We start from the raw sequence: 24,091 nt of genomic DNA, 5'->3' as shown, positions 1-24,091 counted from the left end.
TGAAGAGATGTCACGCTGACAATCCTAATGCCCTCTTTGCCTTCCCAGCTCTGACCAGCTCCAGGCTCACTCCTGGGGCCAGTTGGCTGACTCTCCAAGGACTCCTTTGGCTCCTTGTTGGACACAACCACTAAGACAGGTCTGTAAGGCCCAGGAAACTTACTATTAGCAGATGCCTGGGGAGTCTCACTGGAACAAGTATCTCTGGGGTGGGATCCACAATCCTGACGAAGAGATGTCACGCTGACAATCCTAATGCCCTCTTTGCCTTCCCAACTCTGACCAGCTCCAGGTTCTCCCCTAGGGCCAGCTGGGTGGCTCTCCAAGGACTCCTTTGGCTCTACCTCACTCTCCTGAAACAAGTCCCAGAGCTGCTCATCCTTCCAGCCAACCCGACTAAGTGCCAGTCGTTGGCTATTCTGGTCCCTGGGAGGGAGAGGATGGTTGCTGCTGGGAAGGGGGCTGAGTTTCACATTCTTTCGCTTCAAAAAAAGATAGACAGCCTGTGCTGTGACACGGATGTTGTCGAGCTCCAGGACCTTCTTGATTTTGCGAAAACTCAGCCCCGCTTTCCGAAGCTCCACGATTCGCTTCTTGGCATGGTCATCTAGGCGACCCATGACCCTAGCCTGCTAAGGCTAGAGTACATCCAGGGTCTCACTCCTGAGGAGTCCCTGGCCCTGTCTGATGTTTGTTATGCAGTTTGCCCCAAACGAGCAGCCTGTGCAGAGACATATGCATACACACAGGTAGCCTTTGGAGAAACACAGAGGAAGTTTCCGGGGCAGAAATCTTCAAAAGGATTCCATTCTGATTCTTGTTCATCCTGCAAAGCAAACACAATTTGTATCAGCCCCATCTTGGCTCACCCTGTCTCCTTCCTCAGATGACAGTCTAGTCCCTAATATGCAACTAATGGATGGCTAAGTTAACCTTTTCCCCACCATATCTTCCCCTCACATCCAAATATTCCACTAAGGACCAATTTGAATTCCTCAAGGACAACTTCTCTCTCTCATTGTCTCTCAATTTCCTAGCAGACTGCTCCCTCAATCATCTCTATCTCTATCTCTAATCTCTCTGTATCCACTGGTTCTTTGTCTACTGCTTTCAAATATGTCCAAGTCTGCCACTATACCTTCACTATACCAGACCATATACTCAAGCTATGGTCTAATGTCTCTCCTAACTTTCCCAAACTCCTAAAAAAGAAATATCTATAGATATATAGATCTGTTACCTCTCTTCAATTCTTTGCAAAGTGGATTCTGACCTCATCACTTAGAAAAAATCGCCAATCTGATTTTTTCTTTTTTGGTCCTCATTCCTTTTTGACATTTTTGCTACTTGTGACCACTGATTATCCTCTTTGGGTTTTCATGACCCTATCCTCTCCTGGTTCTCAGGCTCCTCTGCTGGCTCATCATCCATATTTATGCCCCTTAACTGTGGGCCCTTTTCTATCTACTCTCTCCTCATGGGTTAATTATCTTTATAAATATGACTAATTCATCTACATATCCAGCCCTAGACTATCTCCCCGGCCGCCACCCCCAAGCATTGGTCCCACACCACTCACTACTCATTGGATATTTCAAACTAGATATACCAGAGACATCTCAAACTCAACATGTTCAAAACAGAATTCATTATCTTTCCCAAAAAACCCCACCCCTTTTCTGAGCTTCACAATATCCATGGAAAGCATAATCATTTTTCCAGTTTCCCATAAAGTCGATTACTTTGCTAAGTCTTTTGATCCTATTTCCAAAATATCTTTCTCATCCATCCCCTTCTGTTTACCTGAGAATCATTTTCTTTACCTCCTGCCTTGACTGTTAAAATGGTCTCCTGGTTGGTCTCCCTTCCTCAAGTCTCTTCCCATGACAATCCATCCTCCACAGTTGCCAAGGAGATTTTCCTTAACTGCAGATATAACCATGACACCCCCCTACTCCATAAACTCCCTATTGCTTCTAGAATAAAATAGAACTCCTGTTGGCTTTTAAAGCAAACCTTCAACAACCCAGTCCCATTTTATCTTATAATGAAGAAACATCCTCATTATACATTAATTACTCTAACGTCCAGCCAACTATGCTTCTTTATGTTCCTCACATAATACTTCACCTCTCATATCTGTCCCAAAGGCTGTCCTAAAGTCCTGGAATGCAATAATCCCTTATGTTGCCCTCACAGAATCACTCTCTTCAAGACACAACTGAAGCTTCCTTATTATTACACAAATCTTCCCCCTCCCCCAACTATTTTATATTTTTTATGTTAATATACAACATATGTTATGAAAAGAACACAACCTAAATAGGATTAGGGGCTGTTTCTTTACTTTTTTGGGAGGAGGGAGGGTAGATTTGTATCCCCACCTTAGTACAGTGCTTAACACCGAATGTATACTTAAATCTTGATGACAAGTTGATGGATTTATATGTGAACAGGTTGTATCTTACCTAGTAACAATATCTGCAAAAGATGGAATGGCTTTATAAAGTATTTCCTGAGCTGTCTTGGAGGCTACTGAAATTACAACACCTAAACCTTAGCACAATGGCTCAGGGTTTTGACTGGGAATTTACTTTTCAGGAAATGCTAACAGCACTTGCCCTCTTTCAGCAGTATAAACAGTTAAAATAGGAAGCTACCCCAATGCCCAAAAAAATTCCCCTCACCCCTCCCTGTCAGCATTCCACCTGCACCGAAGGTGTGCTCAAGTGGTTTCCAGGATATGACACCCTTTCTGGTTCCCCCTCCATCTGCTCAGTCATTATCACTAGTCAGAACTCTATGCCCAAAAAATGTCATCCCACATAACCTAGTGGAAACTACTATCCCCGTGCCATCTTCCCCTTCCCTTTTCTTCTCTTTTCATAAAACAGTAATGATAGCAAAACCTGAAAGAATAGGAACTGAGACAAACAGAGATGTCACATCACCTCACCTTGAGAGAAGGGCTGAGTCTGGGTACCTTACTCAAAACCAGTCTGACTCCTTAAAAGGATCTCAGTGTTCCCTACAATCCCTACTAGCTATTAATTAGCAAGAGAAATACAAAATCTAAAAATAGAACACCACAAGAAAACCTAATTTATGGAGCCAAAAGTAGGTGTGGTCACATGTGGCCCTATCCTGACATTAAAGATAAATAACATATAAAAGTCCTCCCAAGACAAACCCATGGCCTACCCAGAATAATCTTTTTGGAGGAAAAAAGAGTTAACAAAAAAAATGTCTTTCAATCTCAAAGGTAGGCAGATTGCAATCCCTATTCTGTCTACTTAACCATGACTTCTTGGGCATAACTTCCCTTTTCCTGCCCTAGATCTATGACCCACTGTAGAAAAAACACTACTGTATTTGTACAGTCACTGAAGCTTTCTTCTTTTAATGTGAAATTTAAAAATGTAAGTGGTTAGTAATAAAAGACTTTCTGGCTCATCTTTACTCACAATAAGCATTTTCTGGCTAGTTATAATTTCTAAAACAGATCCCCAAGTGTTTACTAATCAATTTACAAATTCACCAAATTTCTCCCTCTGCTATTTTTGATATGTAAATTTTTCCTTTCCATTTGCCAGCTACAAAATTTACAAGTTTATCTGTAAAATGTAAACCTCTACTTTTCCCTTCAGTCACTGTAAAAATCCACTCCTTCTTGCTGCCATAACTGAAGACTATATGAGAATTCTGAAAATTCTATTCTTTGCTCACTGGTCATTTAGATACCATAAGCCTACGCTCCAGTTATTAAAAAATCTCTTCATGTTGACAGTTTTGATCATCAACGAATCCTTGGATATTCCCACACCAATACCCTGTTTGTAAAAAGTTACTGACGTTACTGTTAACTAAGCAGGAGCTGAGGGCCTGAGAGCTGGGGCTTTAAAAATTTTTTTTGTATTCTGTGCACTCAGCAGTGACTGGCACAAAGTAAGCACTGAATAATGCTTTTTTTTTTTTTACTACCTTTTGAAACACTGTAAGGCAGGGAACGCTTTGAATTAAGAGTCAGCCACGGTGTGACCAGTCACTCTGCTTCTCTGTAAGACGAGAGAAGTTGGACTGGATGACCTGTAAGGTCCCTTCCAGCTCCAAACCTATGATTTTATGACCGGGGGACGGGGTGACTGGATCGAATACGTGGGAGCTAGTGCAAAATGGCCGATCAAGCTTTCTTGTGGTCCCCAGGATCTAGTCCAGCCCCATTTCCGTCCAGCCCCGCCTCCTCCAGGAAGCCTTCAGGGGCTTCACTTTTTACGAAGTGCAAATCGCAGACACCCCAACAACAGCATTTAAGCTGATTGTGCAAGATTAGTTAAAACAAGGTGATGGGGACGTGGAGGAGGAGATCGGGAGCCCCCGCCCTCCAGAGGTGCTCTGCAAACACCGTTGTCACTCACAGTTCCGTCCAGGAGATGCGTCTTCGGGAAGCGCAGGAGGGTTAGAGGAGCCTTCACACCACGAGACCCCAACCGCGAGCTCCCATTTCGGCTTGCCTGGGACCCCCGTGCCCCGGGATCTCCGACTCTCCCGGAGTCCGGGCGGTCCCGGGCCGGAACTGAATCCCTTTTCCGAGCCCTACGCCTACGAATTGTCTTCTTCGCCGTTGCTGACGTCCCGGCCGCCACACGGCCGGCAACTAAGCGAGCCCGACCCAGGGGGAAATAGCGCAAGCGCGGCCGCGGCCGCCGCCGTCGCTGCCCCGATACCCCGGCAGCTTCTCCCCGAGGGGGGTGCGCGCTCGCGCTCGCGCTCGAGCTCGCGCCCCCGCCCCCGCTGCTCCGTGCGCGTGCCAGCGAAACCGCCGAGGATGCCGGGAAGGTTGCGGCCTTAACCCCCTCGGAGCCGGAGCGCGTGAGGCTCATTCCCCACCAGAAGCTCTCCCACACTCTCTTCCTCGTTCCACGTTTCCGTGTGGGCGTCCGGAGACGGCCTCGAAGCGGCCCTGCGGAAGGCGGATCGCCGCAGCCCCGCTTTACCGATGAAATAGTAGGTAGCCGTGGCAGACCTTAGAAAGGGCCAGACACAATCGGCTTCGGCGCTAAGGCCCGCCTCGATAGGTTTTGGACGGCCTGCGGGAGAAAAGGTAAGGCCAGGCCACAGCCACTTGCTCGACCTGCTGGCGGAGGGATGGCGAACGTCGTCGTCGAATAGCCGTCTTGCCTCTTTAACTAGGTACGTAAGCCGTGCCGATTTGCGTCAACACCCTGCGCTCCGCTCTGTCTTCCCGCCCTGGCGCGCGACGTCATCTCTGGGCGCCGGAGAAAGAACGGGCGGCGGAGGCGGTGGACTTGGGAACATGTAAGTGTCTAGAAGAATCCGGCCCCATCCGGGCCTCTGCCCGCTCCGCGCTTGCTTGGGGCCGGCCGCCATTCCCTGGAAGGTGGATGGTGGACATGGACCAGCGCCTCACGGGCGGAAGGAGTCCCGGATGGACCCGGCGGGATCGCGATCTGAGGGGAGAAAGCGGGCCCGGCCTGGCCCAAGGGGGAGGAGCCAAAAGATGGAGGGGGTTGGGGGGGCCCAAGGCCTGAGAGAAGGAAGCTTTGGATGTGGATGTGGGGGCTGGGAGGCGGCCTGGCTGGAGGTCGTGGGGGACGTGAAAGACTGGGGCCACCAGGAGCGAGGGGTCCGAAATAATGCTGGGGGAGAGGGGGGCTGGAGCAAAAAAGTAATGTCGGGTGTCGTGGAGCTTGCCCGACAGAATCTGGCTCTTTGTGATTATTTCACGCGAAAATCTTGCAGTCTAGGCTTCCCCCAAGTCGTCCAGATTCAACATTCAGTTGAATTGGTGTAGTTGAAATTTTTTTCCTAAGATGAGTGTCTCTGAAGCCATACTTAGATCTGGAGAGGACAAACTGTAAGGTGGCCCTATAGAGAAGACGGAAGTCACTAAGGGCTTTGATTTGAAAGGTTTGTGTGTGTGTGAAAGGAGCCTCCAACGGCCTTTCCTTTTCACACCTATCATGATAAAGCTTAACAAAATGTCTGTTAGATGGGTGCAGGACTACTCAGTCTGGTTCACCCAGAGTCCCCGGTCATGAAAGCGTGAACATGCGGGGCATTTCATTGTTGGCGATTGTGTGTCGGTTTTTATAGAATTTGTCTAAGTTGAGGACGGGTTTGCATTTGAAAGACTCAAATACGGACAGATGGGAGAAATTTGATGCGAGTGGAAGCAAACCTATTTGCTTTTGCCATGTTCTCACACCTTACAATTTGTCCTGCCAGCTGTTACTTGTTATAACAGGCACCTAGATTCAACTGTCCTCCTGCCTTTTTCTCTCTGACCATATATACCTAGCTGCTTGGCTCTGACTGCAAAGGTCAAGGGTTCTCCACACTTTGGTGCAGGCTTCTGCTTTTGCCAAACATTCATTCCAGCAAATATAAAAACAGGCCCTGGACAACAATAGTATTTTGTTTCCCAGATAAGATAGAACAGTATATGCACATGCCTAATATAATTAGCGTACAAATCTTAACCCAGACCTGGGCTTCCAATTTTAACAAGTGGAAATATTAAAGGGTTGAAACAGGAGAATCAGTTACTTGTGAACTGTAAGGAAGAAGCTCTGCTCCTGTTTGGTTCAAAAAAGGGCACTGGAGCAACAGACAGGGAATTCATGCCAGTTTATTCTCCTAGTGGTGAACAAGAAGGGCATAGGGAAAAACACCTGCTCCCCCTACCCAGTCAGTGCTCACTTGTTTTATAGAGAAGCAAAGAAGGCATTTTGCCAACAAGCTCATAAGTTTACATTAACTTGAGCAATATCTGTTTACAAATTTAAGTACAGATGTTTATATTATGTATGGTTATATGTGATGCATAAGCATAGTGGAGTTATTTACAGGCCATGATCCTGGGAACTAGTATCTAAAAAAAAAAAAAAACCAAATCCACCTTACATACATAAACTCAGTTACTGAATTCAGCATATAATATGTGACACCTAATTGTAAGAATTTTGAAGTTCCTCAGTAAGGGGCAACTTGACTATAACTGTCCTCAAAGTCAGGAAGAACTGGCTTCAAACCCTGCTTCTTGCTGGCTTCCTGACTTTGGGCAAGTCACTTACTCTCTAAAATATTCCAGGCAATTCTTTAAGACTATAAGTTTCAGGGCGGCTACGTGGTGCCGGCCCAGAGGCAGGAGGACTCAAGTTTGGTTCTGGCCTCAGACACTTAACACCCACACAAAAAAACTAGCCATGTAACCTTGGGGCAAAAAAAAAAAGACTATAAGTTTCAAAGAAGATGCCAACTTGCTTTATTAAAGGTAGTTTCCTCACATGGTAGTTCTCTATGCCAAAAAAATTATAGGTACAGTTTCTAACCCTTTTTGGTGCTTGCATCTTAAGATATTATTTTTTTAGTCTTTGTTATAAGAGAATGCTCCCTGGGAGCAGGATATATTCAGATATCAATGTAAAGACAAAAAGTATCAATTCATATATTTAAAGGGAAAGAAAGGTAAGAGGACATGAATTTTAAGGTATGTTAGTTCTTTAATGTAAACAGAAACTTTAAAGTTTTCATTAGGTTGTTATTAAAATCTGTGATATCAATACTTCTTAACCCTGGGAGTGGTGATCTTATCCACTGTTATAAGTAGAATTTTTTATGTTAAAATTATGCAAGAAATTTAGCAATGATCTAAATAACCAAGAAGAGATCTCTTATACGAAGAGGCCCAGGTGACTTGTGCTTTGTCTTCCATATGATGACTATGTTGTATTCCAAAGGAATGAGGGGGGGTAAAGAAGCTTTTCACCTTCCCTTGGTGAAAATGAGCTTGCACCTATAAAGGATATCTTCCTTTACCTCTCACTCTCCTCCCTCCAAGCCTGCTTTGAAAACAAAATACCAGGGTAAGGTGAAAACTCCAGACTCCTTCCTTTAGAGACAGGAGAAAACCTGTGTGAGAAGATGTTGAATTGCTCCTGTGATCAACTTCTTCCTCAACCTTTTTGTTCCGCAGCATTCTGTGTGAACACTCAGTGTATATTTGTATTAAATCCATGGTGTTTTTCTCACCTCCTTACCCCACACTGCTGAATTTTTCTTTACTGTAAAGTAGATTTGTTGCCTTTGATTCTTTTTAAATCCTTTTATCTTGTTATTAGGCTTCTCTATGGAGTAAATTCGATTAGGGATCGGTTCTCAGAATCAAGGAGTTAGAAGTGAGAGCTCAGATAAGTGAGTACTTATCCAGTACTGCTTTGAACCACCTCAGAAGGGGAGAATGGATTTATCAGGAATGAAAAAGAAGAGCTTGCTAGGAGTCAAAGAAAATAATAAAAAGTCCAGCACTCGGTAATCCTTCTGTCAGCTTTTTCTAGTGCTAATTTTGGGATAGCCACTGCTAGGGATCCCTTAGGAAGGGCAAAACTTAGAATTGTTTGCTTGTTCTCAGTGAAAGCTTCCATAAACAACTGGTCATTTTGCCCTGTAATTAACTGGGATCCCTGCAAGCTTTTGGATGCCCTATCTTTTAAACTGTGGCGTATTGTTTCAGGCTGTGATTGGGAGTGACATTGTTTTCACCATCTCTTTTTCTCCCCTTCTCTAGGGCTCCCTCTCCCACCAAACGTAAAGATAGAACTGATGACAAGTCAAAGGACAGGTCTAAAGATAAAGGGGCCACCAAAGAGTCGAGTGAAAAGGACCGTGGTAGAGACAAAGCTCGTAAGAGGCGAAGTGCCTCCAGTGGGAGCAGCACCTCCAGGTGGGGATTTTTTGGTTTGTGTTTTTTTTCCGAACTGGATTCTAAATCAGTGTGCAGGTGCAGTCAGATTATTTCTTTCAGGTGATTTCTTTGCAGGCAGCCTCTTTATGCAGCAGATAAGCTCAGTATTCTGGAAGCCTGTTTTCTTTTGGGAAAACTTTTAAAGACTCTTAGAATGTAGGGTCTTTGGTGGAGTGTTCAGGGCTGTCCCCTCCCATATTACACACCGTGCAAGGTGTGTAACTTCTCGGGTGTATTTGTGCATTTATTTATTTATTTGTTTGTTTATTTTAAGCATTCGGGGTTAAGTAACTTCCTCAAGGTTACACGGTCAGTTATTTCTGGATGTGGTGCTGAGTATCTGAGCCTGGGATTCGATCCACATCATCCCGACACTGGAGCCAGTGCTCTTACTCGCTGTGCTACCTGGCCACCCCGGGTGTATTTATTTTTGATGAGCATTGGCATTAACCAGTCTGTAACATAAATTCAACTTTTAGACCAGCTCTAAGCAGTTAGCTACCAATTCACCAAGCTGAGCCTGTTCACTTTTAACATGTGTGCAAGTTCTGTAGTTCTCCTCCTCCACACTACTGACTTCTGCAAGTACCAAGCCTCAGATTCCTTCTCTCTGGATAGAGTTCCTGTTACTGCTCCAGAGTTTGGCTCCACCTTAAAGGATCTCTTTGCCAATCCAACAAATAGAGACATTTGGGCATTAGAAGTAACATTGCTCCCTAAAGTAAAAGTATGGACTCCTCTCCTTAGGACAATTACCATTGAGCCTGGAGTCTCCTAATCCCAATTTGAAAACATTCTGCTCCCATTTCACTTCATTCTGTGACCCTTTTACTCCTCTCTACCTTATCACTCAGCAGGTCTCGCTCCAGTTCCACCTCTAGCTCTGGCTCTAGTACTAGCACTGGCTCTAGCAGTGGGTCCAGCTCTTCTTCTGCATCAAGTCGTTCAGGAAGCTCTAGCACTTCCCGAAGTTCCAGCTCCAGCAGTTCCTCTGGATCTCCTAGTCCCTCTCGAAGAAGGCATGACAATAGGAGGCGTTCCCGCTCCAAGTGAGTGCTGGCCTAAACTTCTCCCATCTCTTCTCTTATACTTTGTAGCCAATTGCTCTTCTAACTGATGGTGATATGTATGCCTTCCCTCCAGGCATCTGAGTCTGTCTGTCTGATTTAAGCTGAGAAGGCACAGTTGCCAATTGCTCTTTTAAAATTTGAGTGTTAGTGGTATTTTCAGCTTTTTATCATAGAATCGGAATGTTTGAAGTAATATCAAGCATCAGCAACTGGTGGGCTAGAAAGAGGTCAGTTTGATAATCAGTAAACATTTATTAAGCACCTATTATGTGCCAGGTACTGTGCTACACACTAGGGATACAAAAAGAGACAAAAGACAATCCCTGCCCTCAAGATGCTCACAATCTAAAGAGTAAATTGCCTTCCATTGTTGATCTAAGTGAAGAAAAAAAAATCTGTTAAGGACTTTCTGGCAACCAGCTAATGTTCAGTAACATTGTACAATTTAATCTTTGGGGTTTATAGGAACAGCATAATATTATCCAGGGTAAAGGACTTTGAAAATACTATTTGCATGCTATGGTGCTATAAGAAGTGATGGGGGGAGGGTAGTAAAACCTGAAAAGACATATATGAATTGATTGTACATGGTAACAGCAATATTATAACAAAGATTGACTGTGAAAGACTTAGCTATTCTAATCAATACAATGATCTAAGACAGTTCCAAAGGACTCATAATGAGAAACACTGTCAGTCACCAAAAAGAGAACTGATGAACTTTTGACTGCAATTGAAGTATAATATTTTCACTTTATTTTTCTAGGTGGTGGTGGTGGTGGTGGTTGTATTCCAGAAAATGGCTATTATGGAAATGTGTTTTTGCATGTATAATTGATGTCACATTGCTTGCCTTCTCGATGGGTGAGGGAGGAGTTGGAGGGAGGAAGAGAATTTGGAACTCATTATTTAAGAAAAAAGAAAGGAATATTAAAAATAAATAATTTTAAGAGAAAGAAAACACCATTTGCAGTTAATATTTGTACCAAATTGGAACCATGTTATTACCATATGCTTTGAAATTATACATCATCTTGAAAATCTAAGGAACTTGTAATTATTTTCTGACATAATTGAGAGGCTGATGAAATATCTGCTATTTTTTCAATCAGATCGAAGCCACCTAAAAGGGATGAAAAGGAAAGGAAGAGACGAAGTCCTTCACCAAAACCCACCAAAGTACACATTGGAAGGCTTACTAGGAATGTGACAAAGGTAAGAAATCAACCTAGTGAGCAGTCATTAAGCTGCCATCTGCATGTACAGGTCCTACCGTGTTTCCCCGATAATAAGACCTATCCCGAAAATAAGCCCTCCCCTTACTGTGTAAGATTCCTCTAAAATAAGCCCTCCCCCGAAAATAAGCCCTATTGAGATTGCTACTGTAGTGAAGGTGATCCCCTGCGCTGCACGCTACATTACGGTACCCTCTGTATGCACTGTCCCCCCCGTCCCTCTCCCCCGTGAAATGCACGCTGCGCTCCAAGCTGCATCCAATCAGAGCTGCAGCAGTGAGCGCGTCATCCTGTTCTTCCCCAGTGATTTGCTTGCTGGCGCCATTGAGAGCAGTGCCACGGAAGAGAGCTGAGGCAGGACAACATAAGCCCTCCCCTGAAAATAAGCCCTCTGGTGTTTTTCTTTCCAAAAAAATTAATAAGACAGTGTCTTATTATCGGGGAAACACGGTAGTTCTGGATATTTGCTTGGTCCTAGGTGTTAAAAATTAGTTAATTTTAGTTGGGCTGACCAACTCTACATATGACATAAGAAAGTGGTAGATATGCAACATAAAACCAATTTCAAGGCATTGTTCTAGAAAAAACCTTGGATTTGGAGTGCAGCAATCTGGGTTAAGGCCCTGGATCTACTTTTGTGTGACTTCTACACCTCAGTTTCCTCACCTATAAAAATGAAAGGTCTGGCTAAACATCTGACCTACTGTACTTTTGGGTCCTCAGTGGATTTTTATCTCCTAGGGTGTCTTGTGTTTCTGCAGTGTTTGTGATGGTGCCCAAATTTCCTGGCCATTTTCCATTGGTAACTCAGAGGACACCCCAAAGAGGTGCTTTTGGATTTAGAAATTGGTGGCAGGAGGAGAGTTTGCTCTCAGTGAAATAAACCATGATTGGTTAGACTCACACCAAATAAATTGTGGAGTAATTTTTCTTTAATTCAGAACATTCTTGTTTCAGAAATTAAGAATTTCCAAGCTGTAATGAACTTTTTTGAAGTAGCACCTTTGCTTATTTTCATTTCAAACTTTTCTTCTCTCCTTCCAAAAGTCCTATTTGGAATATATTTTTTCAGTTAGAGTGATTCAGAATTAGTTTGTTTTAGAAAGTGTACAACTGAAAAACCTTTATTGGCCCTCTCTTAAATGTAAACCACTAGAGGTACAAAGTACAAAGAAGAATTAAGACAGTTTAGGCTAATCCCCTAGGTAATCAATGAGGGGTAAGTATAGAGCCACAGAGGAGCAATATATCTATCTCAAGGGTCTCTAACCTTTTTTGTGTTGTCTATCCCTTTGGCAGTCTGGTGAAATTTATGGACTCCTCAGAAGAGCATAAAATACAATACATAGTATTACAAAGGAAACATCTTGAAATACAGTTATTAAAATGTTTTTAAAAACAAGTTCATGGACGTATATTAAAAATTCCTGATCTTTACACCATACTCCATGATACATTCTAAATGGATGTGAAACCTTAATATTAAAGATCATAATACAAAAAAAATTAGAAGAGAAGCAGAACAAATCCCTTACCCAGCTATGGGCAAGAGATATATTCTCAACTAAATATGAGATAGAAATAATCACAAAAGGTAAAATAGATAATCTTTGACTACATGAAACTGCAAAGCTTCTACACAGCCAACATGAATGAACCTAGGATAAGGGGTCAAATGGGGGCGGGGGGATTGGTATCTAAGATATAGATATATATGTATCTTTGTGGGGGGGTAACTTATGATCATTCTCCAATAGATGAGTGGTCAAAGGATATGAACAAACAGTTCTTAAAAGAATTGTGACGTATTCATAATGACATTTAAAGAAATATTCCAAATCACTCATAGAAAAATGCAAATCAAAACAGCTCTGATGTTTCACCTCAAACCCTGAAAATTGGTAAAGATGACAAAAATGACAGTAGTCAATGTTGGAGGCTTGTGGAATTATAAGCACATTAATACATTGTTGGTGGGGCTGTGAGATGATGGTAGAACCACTTTGGAATTACACAAATAAAGTAACTAAAATGTCTGTACCCTTATAACCAGACATTTCATTACTAAACTTAGATCCCAAGGGAGCCATTGATAAGAAAAGTTCCCATATACTGCAAAATATTTGTAGTAGCATTTTTTTGTGATAGCAAAGAACTGGAAACAAGGCAGAAGCCCATCAGTTGAGGAATGGCTAAACAAATTGTGGTTCATCAGTACAATGAATATTACTGTGCTATAAGAAAAGAAATGTATGTGGTGAGCAGTGAAAAGCATGGAAAGATGGATATGAGCAGAGTCAAGAAAGCAATAGACACAATAACTACAACAATGTAGATGAAAAAGAACAACACACTAAAAAAATCAAAAGTGAATGTCACAAATTATAAAGATCAAGTGGGACTTGAATGAAGAGCTATGAGAAGACAACCCCAACCTGACCCTTGGTGAAGGTAGGAAGTCCACAAACTTCACATACTGCATGTCTTCAGACCTTTTCAGTATATCAGTCAGTTGTGCTGATTTTTTTTTTAATGCTGTTTGTCATATGGCATAACTCTGTTATGAGAAAAGGATACGGGGGATAATTGATGATAGAAGAAATCAATAGAAACTTAAAAATCCATGATCTAGTTAAACTCTCTTCCAACCTAGTGCCTGTCCTTTTTGGCATGTCACTAAATAAGAGTCTGGGGATCTTTACCCAGGTGCATTACTCCTCCCTCCAGGGCCCTATTCCTTTGTTTGAAGGATGAAACTGAGTTACATCCATGTTCAGAATAAAAATATGACCTGAACCTGTGCTAGACTTTTACTTTTAAGCATTGTAACACTTCCAACCCCCTGGTAAGATACCTGGTGATTACCCTATAGGTAGGAAACAAATTCACATGAGAATTTGGTTAAAATACTGAAAACCATCTGCACTGAGAGTTTATTATCTGTAATAGTTATTTATGTATGTATCTCTTGTATTTTTATGTAATATCTCCCAGGATCACATCATGGAAATATTTTCCACTTATGGGAAAATTAAAATGATTGATATGCCTGTGGAAAGGATGCATCCTCATTTATCCAAAGGTTATGCATATGTGGAGTTTGAAAATCCAGATGAGGCTGAAAAGGCATTGAAGCACATGGATGGAGGTAAGCCTTCAGGCTAGAGAACAGACCTTTGACTTCACTTCTAGTTCCTCTTTTTTCCTCTCCTGTTATTGTCTCAGTGGAAGAGGTCATGATAAGCCATAACTGCTTTAGCCACCCATCTCTACTCCAGACTCTTTTCACTGTAGGCAGCTCTAGTGGCCCTACTCTCACAGCAATCTTACTTTTTCTTGTACTTAATGATAGCTAGCAATTACTGACTGTTTGAAGGTTTACAAAGTACTTTATAGATACTATTTTATTCTCATAACCCTAGGAAGTAGGTGCTGTTATTTTATAGAAGAAAAGGGAGGTGAGGCAGGCAGAGATTTAGTGACTTCTCCAGGGTTGCCCAGCTAGTAAGTGTCTGGGGTCAGATTTAAACTTGAGTCTTCCCTGACTCCAGGTCTGGTACTCTGTCCACTGCATCAACTAGCTGCCACTGAAATGACCTTTACTTTTTTCCACACCTGAAACCCTGATTCAGGCCTGAGGTTACTTCAGATCAAGTTGATTGAACTGCCCCCTCACAGATCTCTCTCCATCTCTCACCTTGAATTAAGTCTTGCACACTATATTCTGCACAATTTTCCCCTGTACATTTCTCTTCAAACTTTCTGGTGCTTTTCTCCTCTAACATGCGCTGGCATCCCCTCTTGCCTGCCTTCTTGCCCTTTCCTCTACCCTTCAATCCTCTTAATAGTACTTGGAACTACTTAACCTGTGTACCCTCTGGGTTGTGACTTGTCGTAAGATAGGGATTGGGGCGGCCAGGTGGCACAGTGAGTAAGAGTGCTGGCCCCAGTTTCAGGAGACCTGGGATCGGTTCCAGCCTCAGATACTGGGCACCCACACAAACATAACTGGCCGTGTAACCTTGAGCAAGTTACTTAACCCCAATTGCTTTAAGGGGAAAAAAAAAAAAGCAAACCCCAACACACCTCCTTGGGGGCAGCCCTGGAGTCAGGAGGACCCGAGTTCGGTTCCAGCCTCAGAGACACTTTCACACCCACACAAAAAAACTAGCCGTGTAACCTTGGGCAAGTTACTTAACCCCAAAAGGGGAAAAAAAAAAGATAGAGATCATATGTGACCTTAGTTGTCCACCCCTCTTCATCCTTTCCAGATCCTGCGGACGCCTAAAATGACTGGAGAACGCTAAGCTCCAAATAGTCTGTTTTGTCTTGGTAGAATTCAGGTCTGGTTATTTTCTCATACTGAGATGACTTTTGCACACTGAGAAGGAAGGCTTTCTTCCAGAGCTTGGAGCACAGCCAAGTACATTTAGGCCACTTGTTAAATTAAATGAGCTGTTGCATTCAGCTAGACACACAGGAATACCAAGTTGTGGAGTAATGCTAATAGCCAGTGCAGTTTCTGGACTATGGGCCCAGAGCACTAAGGCAAACATAAGAAGAAACATAAAGCAATGTCCTTATTATTAAACAACTATATTCTAATGACACATTTTATTGGCAGAAATTTTATTACCACTTTTAGAAATAATATGGGAGGCACAAAGATTATATTCTAGGCTCAAGAGGGGACATAGGAAAGGAGGAGGCAAGGTCACTGTTCAGAGAAAGACTTAACATGAAACAATAGCTGGAATAGAAAATCAGAGCTGCAGGACCTTAGAAGTTATTTAGTTCAACTCCTTTATTTTATATTTGAAGTCGAGGCCCAGGGACAGGAAGTTACTTGACCCAAATCTCATAGCAAGTTAGTGGCAAAGCCTGGGTATTCTGGCTGTTAAGTCAGGGTTCTTTTTCTTTTTAGTAAACTATGCTGACTGTCCTCTGTTGGCACATCATCTTGGATGTACTGAAGCTTGACTTCTTGTTCCTCTCAGCCCTAGCTTTTCTCTTTGCTGAGCCGCTCTTCTCCCACAGTGATGAAGGACCAACACAAGGAAGCTGAAAGAGGAGAAAGTATGCTGATTCCTCTTCCACTTTGTCCAACTTCTGGACACTGCCTAAGGCCAACAACCTACCACATCTGGGACAGAAATTTCTGTCCCCCGTGCCCTCTGAATCTAAGCTCTTGCCCTCCATTAATTAAATTGTGAAGATTTTTTAAAATTTTCTTTTTAAAAAAAATACCATTATCTTGAACTGAGGCTTTGTTTGCAGAGGATTTGTTCACTGAGGTATCTTTGTACTTTTATTTCTGCCTGACACCCACATGTGGACATTTCCCCTTACCTACAATAATAAATCATAACAATACTTAAGTGCTAGATAGTGTTTATAAATTAAAGGCCAGAGTAGCTCAAAACTGTGCCTGTTGGTTCTTCAGGTAAAATCAGTAATTTGTAGTAGCTACCATGATATTTTTTTTGTCATCCTGGGGTTAATCTCAAATATTTCCCGTGCTAGTTATACATTGAGCTGGCAGATGGAGATCAATGAGGTCCCTCACCTGTATGTAGTCAAAAACGGTTTGTTGGTTTGTTTTTTCTTAATTTGCTTAAAGCCTCTAGATCCACATGTCCTGAAGTAAGGCTCCAAAGACACAGATTGTTCTTGTTTAGTTGTTTCAATTGTGTCCAAATCTTCATTACCCTGTTTGAAGTTTTCTTGGCAGATACTGGAGTGGTTTGCCAATTCCTTCTCTAGCTCATTTTATAGATGAGGAAACTGAAATAGACTGGGCTAAATAACTGCCCAGGGTTACATAGCTAGTAAGTGTCTGCGGCTGCATTTAAACTCTGGTCTTCCTGACCCACAGGCCCAGCATTCTATCCACTGTGTCACCTAGCTGTCCTACAGGTAGAGAGAATCTCTGTTATTTGCTGTTTGTCTCAGTGTTCTGATTTGGTTCCTTTCTTAACAGGACAGATCGATGGTCAGGAGATAACAGCCACTGCAGTGCTGGCCCCCTGGCCCAGGCCCCCACCCAGGCGATTTAGCCCACCCAGAAGGATGTTGCCACCACCCCCGATGTGGCGTAGATCACCACCACGCATGAGAAGAAGGTAAACATTTCCTTGAATCTATAATCTTATCTGAGATGGCTTGTCTTCATGGTGTGATCTTTAGGCCTTCCCTGACTTGATTGTTCTTTTCTGGATGCTCTACAGATTCTTAGTAATCTTCCAAAAAATGTATTACCCAAAACTAAACATAATGCTACAAATGTGGTTTAACAAAGGCAGAGTACCATGTTGTTATCTTTTACCTGGTACTAAAGATTTTGCTTCTGTTCATCTTGCTTATTAGGAGGTCTTGTCTCTGGGACCCAGTGAATGCTTCCTAGGACAGAACTCAAAGAATAATTGTCCTTCAAACAACAAAAACTATTAGGGGCAGCTATTCAAGGATAAAAGGGAAGGTATAAATAAAGGACTGAGGGGAAAGAAGCATGAGAGAAACAGATAGCCTTTGTGTATCTTCTGAAAGGTCTGGCCCTTCGTGGTGGTGGTGAAGTCAACAGCCACTAGCTGCTTTTTTTTCTTTTGCCAATAATATACTTCCTGTGCAGTAGAACACAAAACATAGTGGTCCCTTAGCACACACACTTTTTGCCTATCTGCTTCCTTTGTCCCTTGGGGGAGAATAAAGTATCGTTTCTTTTGTGGAGACTCTTAAAGAAGAAATTGCTTAGTCTTCAGAGATGAGAATTGAGGCCCATGTAAGGAGCTGTGCAGCAGTTTTACATTCATGGCCACTCTCTTTCACCTTTGATCTGATACAGTGTTTTCCTTCCAATAGGTCCCGCTCTCCTAGGCGCAGATCTCCTGTCCGCCGACGATCCCGCTCCCCAGGCCGCCGGCGCCACCGAAGCCGCTCCAGCTCCAATTCTTCCCGATAAAGCAAGGCAGCTGTTCTCACTTTGTAACTTAAATATGATCGAACACAATATTAAAGCATTGTACTGAGGGTGGGGGAGAGAAGATATGGGAATCAAGCACTGGCTAGCAAAGGTTTATCTAATGCATTGGATGTCTTCTTGCCCTTGAAAGCTTCTAAACAGCAAATTTGATTGATTTCTCAGGACTCAATTTTGGCTCACAGGAATATTTAAGGTTCAAGAATTGCAGCCTAAATAAGGCTCTTTTTTTTTTTCTTGGCCTAGACAGAAAGCTCGGCTGTTAGCAACTTCTGAGAAAATCAGGAAACCAGCAGAGGCAAACCAAGTAAAACAGAGATCAAGATGCTCAAGTTCTGCCCACCCCAGAGTGGCAGCGTTGTTTTTTTTTTCCTTCTCCCTAAGTAAATTTTTCATAAATATGAAGACTTGATGGTTGCTTTTTGGCCAGGCTGATTCTTTAAGAAAAGAGGACATGAGCTTATGCATGTCCATTTTATCTCCTGCTAAAGCTAGGTCTGCTGCTTTGAATTTTTTTTCTTCTGATTTTGAAGGCCAAAAGACCCTGGGAAGCAGTACAGATTTTTCATACCCCTCTTTTTACTCATTGCTGTAAATGGTTCTTTAAACACACCAGTACCCACCTCAGAAATTGGTTGAGGGCCAGCCCCTGGGTGCTGCCTCATCAAGGAGCCAGCCCTCTGAGGTTATGGCCCCTTGAAAAGCTAGCAGGTTAATTTTGCAAAATGTAAATTGCATTCTTGGCTTTTATTGTACAGTCAATACTAGAAAATTTCTGTGTTGTTTTGTATCTTTGTAGCATTTTAGATAATGTTGTGTTTGTACTTTTGTTGTGTAGAATGGAAGGAAATCATTAAATAAACCTCAAGGGTTGAAATACAGTGGTTTCATTAATTCTTTACAAGGCCTCTTGGGTCCCTCTTTTGTCTTGATCTATTCCATACTAAACCTGGAGAAGGCAGACCCTCAGACTAATGGTTATTAGTATACTTGTGTGCTGGTGCTGGTACACCTTTGCAGCCAAAAGTTTAAGAAATAAAGGTACCAACAGCAGCATCATAAGAGTTCAGAATTCTGTTTTGTTCCAGGTTAGATATTTCATTATCATTTGCTTTTGACAAACTGAATGATTGTAGACAGGCCTTGTGTTGCTTTTACCTCCCCTCAAATGGACCTAACTTCATTCTAGAATGACCTCAAACAGTAATTGAGTGGTCTCTCAGGGAAAATATATCAGATTTTAAATTGGAGGCTAGGTTCCTTCCAACCAGAGATCCTGTGGATCAGTGATTTCAGGATAGCTGGATAAGAAATAAGAATGAAAAAATTAATTTTAAAAAATATTATGGATACAGATTTGAGGGTCATAACTGTGTAAGTAGTTTAAGTTCTGTACTGGGTACTGTTCACTAGGCACCAGGGATGCAAAGAAGGAAGGAAAACTCCCTGCCTTTGAGTTTACATCGTATTGGTCAGCCAGCAAGCATTTAGGGAGGAGTAAAAGTCCATCAGTAGTCAACTAGGATTTATTAGTGCCAAGCACTGTTAAGAACTAAAAATGCGAAGAAAGGCCAAAACATGCTCAGGGAGCCCATGTTCTAATGAGAGAAGATAGCGTGTAAACTGTTCCTGTGAGATATATGCAGACTACATGGAAAAGCATTAGGGGTGGGAAGACCAGAAAAAGCCCTCCTACAGAAAGTGAGATTGGAGCTGAAAACCAGTAGGAGGAAGAATTTTTCTAGACATGAGAGGAAGCCATTGAAAAGGTACAAGGAGTAGCAAGTCTCTCAAGCTCTATCCAGACTCATGTTTAACACTTTTTCCATGTTACCATCTATCCATCTCACCTTCTGCTCTCCCCTTTTTCTTTTGCCTTCAATTTTTCCCAACATCAGGGTCATTTCTAATGAGTACCATCTTCTTGTTATGTGGCCAAAGGATTTCAGCTTCAGTTTTTTACCTTCCAGTGAATAACCAGAATTTCTTTACATTTTGATTGATTTCATCTCCATACTGTCTAAGGCACTCTCAGAAGTCTTCTCCAGCACCACAATTTGAGATTTTTTATTCTGCAGTGTTCAGCTTTCCTTGTTGTCCAACTCAAAATCATACATTACTACTGGAAAAACTCTTTTATCTTTGTACACATTTCTTTGTCTGCAAGGTGACATTTTTGCTTTTTTAGTATGCTGCCCAGATTTGCCATAGCTTTGCTTCTAAGGAGTATCTTTTAATTTCATGGTTACAGTCAACCATGCAGTGGTCTTTTGAGTCCGAAAATATAAAATCTGACTGCTTCCATTTTTTCTCCCTCCCTTTACCAGGAAGTGATGGGACCAGTTGCTAAAATATTAAGCTTAGAGCAATTCTCTTTCACCCTCATGAAGAGGCTTATTTACTCTTCACTTTCTGCCATCACATGCATATCTGAGACTGTTGATATTTCTCCCAGCAACTTTAATTCCAGATTTTGATTCTTCTAGCCTGGCATTTTGCATGATGTCTTCTGCATATAAGTTAAATAAACAAGGTGACAATATACTGCCTTGTCATATTCATTTTCCAATCTTAAATCAACCTTTTTTTCCATGTTCAGTTGTCTTCTTGACCAGCATACAGGCTCCGCAAGAGACAAGACTGACGAGGGCACGTATGTACTTCAGGAACCCCAATAACCAGAGTCCCAGGGTGGGCAGTCTGGAATGAATTCACAGGCTCAAGCATCTTTAAGTCAAGATGGTATAAGTTTATTGTTATGCTTTACAGTGAGCAAGAGTTCTTAGGGAACCTGCAACCTTAAAGGAGTAAAGTTAAAGTTTTTATAGGATAATCTTTAGTAAAACCTGTGCCGATTATGCTAACTAAATGAGTAAAGGGTGGGATTAGGGAGGAGTTAAGGAATGGTCAGTTCTTAAAATGCACTTTTAATATCTACTGCGCAGGTGTATCATAATTCACTGGGAAATAGCCCAAGGTGGGACTACCTGGAGGTGTGGTTTTAGGCTTGAAACATCACTAAGTCAACTAGCTGTCAGGGCTGAGAAGTGCATAGTCTGCCACCCATCAATGTTATGTTTGACAAGATGGATGTTGGGAACCTAGGCTAATGAGGGATTCGGGATATGTATAATTGACTAGGGATTTACTTATAGTCTAGTGAAGGATTCATAGGTGCAGCTGGTTATTGTAACAGGAAGAGAGATAAGTATTTTGTTAGGGCCTGCTGCCCTTGAGCTAGAGAGAAACTGCCTGAGACAGTGTTTTGAAGCTAGGGAGAGTTGAGGTTAGGGAGAAATGTGCTTTTACAAACAGGTTCAAGCACAGGCATCCAAGCACCCCATCAAGATGACCTGGTATTCCCACCTCTTTGAGGACTTGTCACATTTTGTCGGGATCCACACAGGCAAAGGCTTTAGTGTAGCCAAAGAAGCAAAAATAGATATTTGGTTGTTTTTTTTCTCGTTGGAACTCCCCTGCTTTCTCCATAATCATATGTTGACAATACATGCATAAATGGGGCTGCTAGGTATCCACTTCAGGATACAGTGCCAGGCTTGGAGTCAGGAAGACTCATCTTCCCTAGTTAAAATCTGGCCTCAGACACTTTAGTATCTGTGTGACCCTGGGCAAGTCATTTACCCTGTTTGTTTCAGTTCCTCATCTGTAAGATGAGCTGCAGAAGGAAATGACTACTCCATTGTGTTTAACGAGAAAACCCCTAATGGGATAAGGAAGAGTTGGACAGACAACAATAATACATAAATATTCTGACTGAATTCTTATTCCTATGTATAGAAAGAGACAGGCAAGGGAGCTTGAGGGACAGAGTACAGTACTTTGATATCAGGAAGGCATGAATTCAATTCTTCCCTGAAAGCCGGGAAACTGGGCAAATCACTCAGACCTCTCTGGACCTCACTTTCTTCCTTTGTAAAATGAGAGGGGTGGGCTTAATGGCCTCCAAAGCCCCGCCTGTGATCTTGTGAACAGAATGTACTTTATGATTAAGTCACCACAGATAATGATAGTAACAAGAAGCGTTTGTATAGGTTTACAAAAACGCTTTACATACAAACCTATGGGATCCTCGCGCTGTACGTGCTATCACTAGCCCCGTTTTATTGATGGCAAAATTGAGTACCAGAGAGGTTAAGGGCCCTGAAGTCCCCCACTTAAGTGTCTGAGGCGGCATACAAGCGCGGGTTTTCCCACCTCCAAGTCCCAGGCTGTGCCGCTTAGTTTCCGGCCGCTAATGAAACAATACATTGTCATTCTTAAATGTGTAAACAGCCAAATGGCAAAACCTATAAAGACACTTAGGGGGAAAGCTAACGGATCGCAGAAGAACGTAACCGAAGCCAAGGGAGATACAAAGCCCTCAGGAGGCTCACCGTCTGGCAGGGGTTAAAATAACCAAAATGTCTGCAGGTGCTGCATCATCCTAAACCCAGAGAACTACAGTTAGGCGAGGCCTGCCCTGCGCCAGCCTCCAGCCCAGCCCTGGTCTAAAGAAGCGGGGCTCCGGGCCAGCAGTCCCTACCCGAGGAAAGGGCCGTCTAACGGAGAGAGCCCCGCTATGAACGGCCCCTCCGCCCGCTTTGAGCGGGCCCCTCAATGTGAGGGCCCCCACTGCGCTCCCGCCGCACACTAAGGCCTAGGCACATCAGGGGGTAAGGCTCCTCTGGGCCCCGGACTCGACCCCGGAGGGAAGTGGCCCGCGGAGTGATTCGGCCTTTGCGGGCATCTCACGGCCTGGCCAGCGCGCGCGGAGGATGGCTTGGCTGGAAGGGTGGGCGAGGACCCTGAACGGCCGCTGGGAGGGCCCAGCCAGGGACGGAGGGGAAGGGGAGCAGCGGGAGGGTCTCTCTCGGAGGACTCCCGGGGATAGGAGGCGGCCCCACGACCTGCAGAACCCCCGAGGGCACGCAGAGCCCCTGCAACTAGCGGTTGGGTGGTGGGGGCCGGGGCTGGCGGGGAGGGGGCGTGCCCGCGGCCGTTTGGCCCCACGCCGGCAGGGGTGCTCGGAGGCGGGGTGGGGGCGTGTCTGGGTGGGGCTCTGCCCCGCCTCCTCCCTCCCGGGTCCTGCCCTTTTTCTCCCGGGACTGGAGCTCGGACCCTTTGTCTGGCCAAAGATGGCGCTCAGGGTGGTGTCGGCGCTGAAGCTGGGGCTCCGCGGCCCGGGCTCCGGGCTTCTTCGCTCAGGTCAGACTCTCCCCGCCGCCGACCTCTAACGGGGGGCCGGGCCGGAGCAGACCGGATGGGAACTGACCGGGGCAGAGAGCACTGCTGGCCCGCCAGTCCGACCGGGACGGCTTGGAACTCTGCCCCCACTGGGGGGATGGGCAGTAGGGTCTGGTTAATGTCCGGACGAATTGTCCGGGCTGCTCCAGGCTTACATGGCCCCATTCCCGCCAGGTGTTCCACCCCGCGTTCCCCCCCCCCCCCCCTTATGCTCTCCCCACATAGATAGCCAGTTACTTCCTTCCCCACCAAAACCCCGAGGAGCCAGTGTCAAGCACTGTAGGATAAGGGGAAATGGAGTTTTGTCCATTGTGTAAATAAGTGGTCGTCATTTTTTCCCCTTAAGTGCCCTGGACCTTTGAAGAAGTCATAAAAACGTCAGTCGCCTTCAAAGGTCAGGGGTCAGGGATTAGCCTCTTCACAACTTTGTAAAACACCAAATTCCCTCAGGGAAGAATATAGCAAACTCCTAGGAGATGTGGTAACCCTGCAGAAAAAATAATGGGGAAAACTTCTATATTTACAGGAACCTTTTTTCTCAGTGCTACTCAACACAGACTGGAGAAAATGCCAAGTTCTATAGGCTTCCCAGTAACGTCAAGAAGACCATTTAGTAACCACCGAATTCTAGTGGATATGGATCAGACTCTTGGTAATGCCTTCCCAGGACTTTGTTCTTCTCTAAATTACCTCTGTTTCTTTTTTGTTTTCTTTCCCCTTAGGCTTTCCTTTAAAAGGTATTGCTCATCTGTAGTCCAATCTTTTTTTTTTTTCTTACCTTACCTAATTGAGTCTAAAGAAA

At 43.6% G+C, this 24,091-nt stretch overlaps 3 protein-coding genes across 10 annotated transcripts in view; 2 read left to right on the top strand and 1 right to left on the bottom strand.

The window, feature by feature from the left end:
- LOC138142196 (uncharacterized) overlaps positions 1–620 on the bottom strand; it is a 7,290-nt gene extending 6,670 nt beyond the window's left edge. For 2 of the 4 annotated variants that reach the window (XM_069063211.1, XM_069063218.1), the window contains exon 1: positions 30–620. In XM_069063211.1, coding sequence (XP_068919312.1) covers positions 30–620 — 591 coding nt within the window. The remainder of the gene's footprint in view (positions 1–29) is intronic. The other 2 variants (XM_069063225.1, XM_069063233.1) reach the window with 1 other exon arrangement.
- Positions 621–5,178: 4,558 nt separating this feature from the next.
- Positions 5,179–18,926, top strand: RNPS1 (RNA binding protein with serine rich domain 1). Of its 2 annotated transcripts, none has more exons than XM_069063256.1 (8): positions 5,179–5,316; positions 8,142–8,331; positions 8,588–8,743; positions 9,622–9,813; positions 10,947–11,049; positions 14,064–14,217; positions 17,050–17,191; positions 17,928–18,926. In XM_069063256.1, exons 2-8 carry the CDS (start codon positions 8,261–8,263, stop codon positions 18,025–18,027), a joined length of 918 nt encoding a protein of 305 aa, XP_068919357.1. In that variant the 5' UTR covers positions 5,179–5,316; positions 8,142–8,260; the 3' UTR covers positions 18,028–18,926. The 2 variants fall into 2 exon arrangements, with proteins under 2 accessions (XP_068919357.1, XP_068919348.1); XM_069063247.1 differs by having other exon boundaries at positions 9,619–9,813.
- Positions 18,927–22,566: 3,640 nt separating this feature from the next.
- Positions 22,567–24,091, top strand: part of ECI1 (enoyl-CoA delta isomerase 1) — a 36,004-nt gene continuing 34,479 nt past the window's right edge. For 3 of the 4 annotated variants that reach the window (XM_069063163.1, XM_069063139.1, XM_069063148.1), the window contains exons 1-2: positions 23,097–23,250; positions 23,816–23,941. In XM_069063163.1, coding sequence (XP_068919264.1) covers positions 23,181–23,250; positions 23,816–23,941 — 196 coding nt within the window. In that variant the 5' untranslated portion in view covers positions 23,097–23,180. Of the gene's footprint in view, positions 22,719–23,096; positions 23,251–23,815; positions 23,942–24,091 lie in introns of those variants that run through there. The other variant, XM_069063155.1, reaches the window with a different exon arrangement.

This window comes from Petaurus breviceps, unplaced genomic scaffold, assembly GCF_028583685.1.
Source record: "Petaurus breviceps papuanus isolate PSGF00001 unplaced genomic scaffold, PetGlider_PUasm1.0 138, whole genome shotgun sequence".
Classification (NCBI taxonomy): domain Eukaryota; kingdom Metazoa; phylum Chordata; class Mammalia; order Diprotodontia; family Petauridae; genus Petaurus; species Petaurus breviceps.
Note: the sequence above shows the minus strand (reverse complement) of the source record. Positions and strands in the feature narration are given on the sequence as shown.

Coding starts and splice junctions, on each gene's coding strand:
- RNPS1 (XM_069063247.1), top strand. CDS start 8,261: ATGGATTTATCAGGAATGAAAAAGAAGAGCTTGCTAGGAGTCAAAGAA. Junction 8,332..8,587: donor AATAAAAAGTCCAGCACTCG/GTAATCCTTCTG, acceptor CCCCTTCTCTAG/GGCTCCCTCTCCCACCAAAC. Junction 9,814..10,946: donor AGGAGGCGTTCCCGCTCCAA/GTGAGTGCTGGC, acceptor TTTTTCAATCAG/ATCGAAGCCACCTAAAAGGG.